Source organism: Sinocyclocheilus rhinocerous, unplaced genomic scaffold, assembly GCF_001515625.1.
Source record: "Sinocyclocheilus rhinocerous isolate Xijiao unplaced genomic scaffold, SAMN03320098_v1.1 scaffold549, whole genome shotgun sequence".
Classification (NCBI taxonomy): domain Eukaryota; kingdom Metazoa; phylum Chordata; class Actinopteri; order Cypriniformes; family Cyprinidae; genus Sinocyclocheilus; species Sinocyclocheilus rhinocerous.
In genome coordinates this window covers 495,510-502,514 of record NW_015664999.1, presented here as the reverse complement: position 1 = coordinate 502,514, position 7,005 = coordinate 495,510, and the positions used below count along the sequence as shown (strand labels likewise).

The following is a 7,005-nucleotide window of genomic DNA, read 5'->3' as shown; positions in this document are numbered from 1 at the left end:
CAAATCGCTTTTTATTTTTTTTTTTTTTTTTTTTTTTTTTTGCTTGTATCTCTGGTCGTATTGGTTCTGCTTTTCATTCTTGAATAAATACTTTTTATTGCCAAATTATTGTCTGGTTGTCTTTGGTCCTTATTTCTAAGTATTATCTCAAACGATATTGTCAGTTCAGACACTAGGTTGCAGAAAGGCTTTGGTTGAACTCGCGCCTCTGACGTACTGTATTGCGTCATTCAGTAAGCGGCTGGTACGAGAGCACAGGCTCCTCGCGCATCTCGCCCTTTCACTGCCAACCTGCTTAAGACGATTGATTTTGATTTTTACAATCGAAAACCCTTTCCTGCAGCTTCTAAACGATCTCTTACGATTCTGCCCCTGGTAAAAGAAAGCTGAAAACGCGTCGGTCCTCCACTGCAGCAGACGGTCTTCATGATGTCATCGTATTATCATACGGGGAAAGAGCTGGACATGGCGGCGATGACGGAGCCGCTCTGCTTGGAACGAGGTAATTTACTTGGTTCTGTGCATTGTCCCGACAGATGCAAGTGCTGTTTGGGAAATACTTACCAATGAACTGACTGTCACTTGTCTTAATCAGGCCATACTAATGAGCACTGAATGGGGCACTTTGTGCCCACGATGTGAATGAATGGATGTCCCCAGTAGAGAGTGCTCGTGTTTGTATTGCTATGCTTGGAATTCATTGAAAAAAATTATATATATACGTGTCATCTGTGGATAGGGAGAGGCATGGCAGGAAGTAATTTTGCCTATATTTCCATTTTATTTTCTCCTGCTTTAGATGTCTTAATTATTATCGTTGCTGATAGTATTCAATAGTTTGTTTTATTTGTCTTGAGAACACTGGATGATCTGATCTATCATTAATTCGGGCCGTGAACTCCGTTATTGAATTAGACAGTTTTTTAAAAAGTAATTTTTATGGCCATAATTACTTGAAACCACGTTGCTTCCAAAAAAAGGGGGCATAACCAGAACTTTGCATGACTAGTTGACTTTCCATACCAGGTTTACTTTGTTAGAGTATGTATTTTTTTAATGTATACAGTGCTGCTTGAAAGTTTGTGAACCCTTTAGAATTTTCTATATTTCTGCATAAATGTGACCCAAAACCTCGTCAGATTTTCAGTCCTGAAAGTAGACAGAGAACCCAATAAAACAAAAGAGACAAAAATATATACTTTGTATAAAATATCATCAAAATGTCATTTATTTATTCAAGAAAGTGGTCCAGTGTTGCATATCTGTGAGTGGCAAAAGTATGTGAATCTTTGCTTTCAGTATCTGGTGTGACCCCACTTTTGTAGCAATAACTGCAACTAAATGTTTCTTGTAACTGCTGATCAGTCCTGCACAACCGGATGCAGGAATTTTAGCCCATTCCTCAGTACAGAACTGCTTCAACTCTGCCGTCCTTTCCCAGATGCTGCAAAACAGGCCCAAACCATGATGCTATCACCGTCCATCCACAAAACATTTCTCCAATAGCCCTCTGGCTTGTCCACATGATCTTTTAGGAGAGCAGTGGCTTTCTCTTTACAACTCTGCCGTGCACACCATGGTTGTTCAGTGTTCTCCTGATGGTGAACTCATGAACATTATCATTAGCCAATGTGAGAAAGGCATTTAGTTGCTTAGAAATTACCCTGGGGTCCTTTGCAACCTCACAGACTATTATATGTGTCTTGCTTTTGGAGTGATGTTTGTTGGTCGGCCACTCCTGGGGAGGGTAACAGTGGTCTTGAATTTGTACACAATCTCTCCGACTGTGGATTGGTGGAGTCCAAACTCTTTAGAGATGGCTTTGTAACTTTTTCTACCCTGATGAGCAACAGCAACTCTTTTCTGGGGTCCTCAGGGATCTCCTTTGTTTGTGCCATGATTCACTTAATCAGACTGTGATAGATCCCTGTTCTCAAAATAAAACAGCACACACACTGACACCTGATAGTCATCCCACTGATTGAAAACACCTCTGAACAGATGGACTCTAATTTCACCTTCAAATGAACTGCTAATCCTAGAGAGCCACTCACAGATATTTAATATTAGATCATTTTCCTGAATAAATAAATGATAAAGTATATATTTTTGTATCATTTGTTTTACTGGATTCTCTTTGTCAACTTTCAGGACTTTTTGCGAAAATCTGATTGTTTTGGGTCATATTTATGCAGAAATCCGGAAAATTGTAAAGGGTTCAGAAACTTTCAAGCAGCACAGTATTTCTGCAATGTTTTATTTTCTGACAGATGTTTGCAGAGTGATAGAATTGTTGGACAGGCTTCAGAGAAGTGGTGAACTTCCTCCTCCCAAACTCCAGGCTCTACAGAGAGTTTTACAGAGCAAGTTCTGTGCTGCCATCCGAGAGGTACATACAAACATAAGGACGTTACTTCGGTTAAAACTGTTTGCTGGATTCTGTTCATTTGGAACATGTTGCTTTCTTTTCAAAAATATATGATAAAAAACAGTGAAAATATTTACTAATTTGTACCTTTTATGTGCTGATTTTACAGAACACTAATGGAACATAAATAGCTAGGTATAAAATTAAGGTTTGAAGTCAAATGTTGTCACCACGTAAGCACTTACGACAGCACTTTGTCGTCTTCCTCCTCCACACGTGAATGATCTTTTCTCATAGACAGAATTGTGCTGCACTGTTCCTCCTCCTGAATGACTCCCTTTCCTGTCTCTCACTTCAGCCTCCATATCTCACCCCTTGATTTGTAGTAATGGGTTTCAATAGCAGAAGTCCAGTCTGTTCACAACTTGCACAGATATTCTACATGATACTCTTGTCAGACTTGCTCAGTTTTCACATGTCCTTTAGATGTCCTGCTCTTTGCGTAGCTGAGAGATAACAAATTATAGGAAGACAAGATTTTGATCAGTATGTCTACTTTGGCTGCGATTCATTCCACTAAAATTTGCCTTCTACTTCACAAACCTTACATGGGATTAACTAAGAAAACTGCACAATGACTTTCATTATTACATGGCTCTTGATTCTTGTTCAGTGATGGCATTCTGAAAATATTTGTGTGAGTTCTAAAATGTATAATTAGCTATTGTCTCTTTCCTCTCAAAGTAAATATAAATTGTCAACTAAAATCAATGTGTAATGCCCATTTATTTAGTAATCAACATCAGTGTAGTAAGCAAGACAATGGACAGTCACACGGTCATTTTTTTTTACTAAATAAACCCAAAGCCGAAAGGTCTTGTGTGATACTGCGGGGGTTTATTTTGCAATAATGACCAACCGATTGTACATTATCATCTCTTATGAAGTCAATAACAAACATTATTGTTTAAAGACATCAGTAGTTTGCATTAATTGAATTATGTATGCACATGAAAATATGAATCAAACTTTAAGGACATTTCTGCTATTTGAATGTATATTAATTAATGATCTGCAAAGCAGTGTGTAATGTGATAATGTTTGTTAGGTTCATTAATTATAAATGAGTCAAACTAACTGTAAACTACAAATATTTGAGTTGTTAAATGACTGTCCCTTTTCTAGGTCTATGAGCAGCTTTATGATACATTGGACATTGTAGGTGGGCCTGAGGTCCGAGCACAAGCCACTGCAAAGGTACCTTTTTACCCCAAAATTGCCACTGTTGATCAAGAATGATCATATACTGATGAAGACATTTATTTGTTGTCTCTTTCCAGGCCACAGTAGCAGCGTTCGCAGCCAGTGAAGGCCATGCACATCCAAGAGTGGTTGAGCTCCCTAAAACAGACGAGGGGCTTGGGTTCAACATCATGGGTGGAAAAGAGCAAAACTCTCCCATCTACATCTCCAGGGTCATCCCAGGGGGTGTTGCTGACCGACAGGGTGGCCTGAAGAGAGGAGACCAGCTGCTCTCTGTTAATGGAGTGGTATGTTGGGACAGTATTGAGTTTTGAGTCGTATAATTTATATTTCTGTGTATGACCATGACCTTGATTTTAAGAGCTGCGGTTTGCCAGAATTAACAGCCTTCAAAATGTCCTTCATTTTTTTATTGTGTGTAGAGTGTGGAGGGAGAACATCATGAGAAAGCTGTAGAGCTGCTAAAGGCAGCACAGGGTTCAGTGAAGCTGGTGGTGCGTTACACCCCTAAAGTCCTCGAAGAGATGGAAGCCAGATTTGAGAAGATGAGAAGTGCCAGGAGACGCCAGCAACATACCAGCTACTCGTGAGTGCGACTATCACTTTCTTTTCCTTTCCTACCTTTTTCTCACCATCTCTCAGCCGATCATTAATCAGGAGACATTTTTGTTTTGTTCGAATGTCATGAACTACTGTTCAAAACTTTGGGGTTGGTAAGATCTTTTATGCGTACCAAGGCTGCATTTATTCGATTAAATATACATTTAAAAAATGTGAAATAATATTACAATTTAAAACAACTGTTTTGTATTTTAATGTATTTTAAAATGTCATTTATTTCTGTGATTGCAACGCTGAATTTTCAGCATCATTACTCCAGTCTTCAGTGTCACATGATCCTTCAGAAATCAATATGCTGATTTGCTGCTCAAGAAACATTTTGTATTATCAATGGTGAAAAGAGGTGTGATACTATTTTTGAGGTGTGATACATTTTTTTCAGGATTCTTTGATGAATAGTACAAAAAAAAAGAATAGAAATCAGTTGTAACAAATGTCTTTTCTGTAAATTTTGATCCATTTGAAATTTAATGCATCCTTGCTGAATAAAAGCATTCACTTACTGAATGGTAGTGTATCTCACAACATTTATTTTGTATTTATTATGGTGTTTACAACAGACTGTTAAATTTTAATTAATTAACAAAACAATGTAATTGGCATGTTAAATGTCTTTAATGAAATATGAGATATTCTCATGAATGTGCAAGTAGCCTATCTGTATTTTAGAATTTCGCCCATCGTTGTCTTTTCACCGACAGGTCTTTGGAATCCAGGGGTTAACCAATCTCAACTTCTGACTGACCTGCTGATCCGTTCTCCCACCCTCTCTGCTCCTATAGGATGACAGAAGACCCAGAAGAGATCCGTGTAGACTACCCTTAGCTATTTATATGTTTGTGGAACGATCTCAAAACATGTAGACCTCAAATATACTATTTTCCCCGGAGAGACTGCATAGTGCATCTGGTCTTGAGTCTAATTTTTTATTGTATTCTTATGTGAACCTGAACCCTGTGATATTCTCGGGGGTTGTGTGTCTGTTAGCACAGAAGAGAACTTTAAAAATTGTCTGGCTAGTGCAAATACAGTGTGTGTACTTATAGGACTTAGTCTTTTGCCGTAGGAGTATTGCTGAACTGAACGGCATGATGGCTCCTAATTAGACCATCATTCATTCACTCACATATCAAGTCTGTGTTTCAGAAGACATGCATTGACAATAGAGTTAAAGCTATGCATCCCACTTCTGTAAGTGTTCTTGTATCATGTGTTCTGCTCTGTGTGAACTACATCAGGAGTACACAAACTGTTAAAGACGCTTCCTGAATGAACTGATTGCTCTGTACTAAGCATGAACAGATTGCTCTGTACAAAGCATGCCACACTCAAATAGGGTCGTCATTAAAGTGTGCTGCTGTGAGTGGCTTTGTGCTGCCAGTCATAGTGCCTATGTTCAATGCTTGAATTTTTGAGTTTATTTATGTTTATTCATACATTAAAACCAACAATGTAATTTAATAGTATGCTGAGTTGATTTATGCCCACAGTTTATAAACATTTATCATGATACCATAGTTTTGACAAAATATCATAGCTATTTTAATATACCATATACCTTTAATGTTTACACTTTTTGTAGTAATGAGAGTGAGGATTTGTTTTGCATTATGGTTTATTGTAATTTAATTGTTATAAAAAATTGAGATTAATTATAACGAAAATATCAATGTAATTTTTCTTTCTTTTTTGAAATTTGACTGGTATAGTACTTGTTTTGATAGATTTTATTAAATTCACCTCTAATGTGAATGGCCTTAATACGACCGCTTTCACAAAAAAATAAATAAATAAAATAGTAGCCTATAAAAAAAGTCTACTAGCCTATTTATATATAATAGTTACAGAAATTACATTTTTAAAAGTAAAAAATATATATGTATTTTATTCCGTTTCAACTTTTTTACTATTTAGGTTAACGTTTCTCGGAAAACTCACATATGATCGAAGACAATATTTAATGTTACCGTTTCATGTTACACTTTCATTTCTGTGTACACGCATGCACGCGCGTTCGTTTCCATAGCAGCAGGTAAGCGTAAACTAGGCGGACTCCATTCCTATGGATGGGCGAAGCATTATCTATGAATAAACACATAAAGGGTCTTATCAGTAATATGTCACTTGTCTAATTTTCGACGGACAGGAGTTCCTGTATCTATTTGGTGGTTTATTTTCAGTTTTGCGAGGGAGTGCATGAAGCGAATGGATAACCAGAGACGAAAGGTCCAAACCAGCACAACCATTGGACATGCGTATCTGCAACCTTCGTTTTATTTTAAAACTTGTAAGGTAGGCACGAGGAACATCAAACTGGGTTACCAACAAAGTTTGTTTTATTAACTTTTACAAAAAAAATAATGGTAACCATAGTTACAAGAGTTTGTTACTACAGTTAAGTTGGCAGCTTGCTATTACAACCATATACATAATAAGGCCCAATCCCAATTCTACCCCTTAGCCCTTCCCCTTTCCCCTACCCCTCCGTTTCGCGCGTTCACGTGAAGGGGTAGGGGTGTCTCAATTCTCTTTTGGTTGGAGGGGTAGGGGAAGGGCCAGACAGCCCTTCAAACGAAGATTTTTCGGGACCATACTTCAAACGAAGGGGTATGATTTATCTCAGTGTAAACCGGCTTCAGGGCAACATGGCTGCCCGAGCGAACAAAAAGACACATAAATGTAAGCATTTTTGGCATCAATAAAGATTTTTAAGAAAAGTAATCATTTGTTTTATGTTACATTCAATCGTGAGT

General features: G+C 37.7%; 1 protein-coding gene and 1 pseudogene across 1 annotated transcript; both read left to right on the top strand.

Moving 5' to 3' along the window:
* Positions 1–196: 196 nt before the first annotated feature.
* On the top strand, positions 197–5,713 carry LOC107730776 (protein lin-7 homolog B). The gene is made up of 6 exons (XM_016541712.1): positions 197–502; positions 2,271–2,389; positions 3,554–3,625; positions 3,709–3,918; positions 4,054–4,217; positions 4,954–5,713. The coding sequence occupies exons 1-6, from the start codon at positions 427–429 to the stop codon at positions 4,973–4,975; spliced, it is 663 nt and encodes a 220-aa protein (XP_016397198.1). The 5' UTR covers positions 197–426; the 3' UTR covers positions 4,976–5,713.
* A 709-nt stretch (positions 5,714–6,422) lies between these two features.
* Positions 6,423–7,005, top strand: part of LOC107730727 (uncharacterized) — a 4,609-nt pseudogene continuing 4,026 nt past the window's right edge.

Excerpts from the sequence above, each read along its gene's own strand:
- LOC107730776 (XM_016541712.1), top strand. The coding sequence starts at position 427 with ATGATGTCATCGTATTATCATACGGGGAAAGAGCTGGACATGGCGGCG. Across the intron at positions 2,390-3,553 it reads TCTGTGCTGCCATCCGAGAG|GTCTATGAGCAGCTTTATGA; the intron begins GTACATACAAAC and ends TCCCTTTTCTAG. Across the intron at positions 3,626-3,708 it reads GAGCACAAGCCACTGCAAAG|GCCACAGTAGCAGCGTTCGC; the intron begins GTACCTTTTTAC and ends GTCTCTTTCCAG.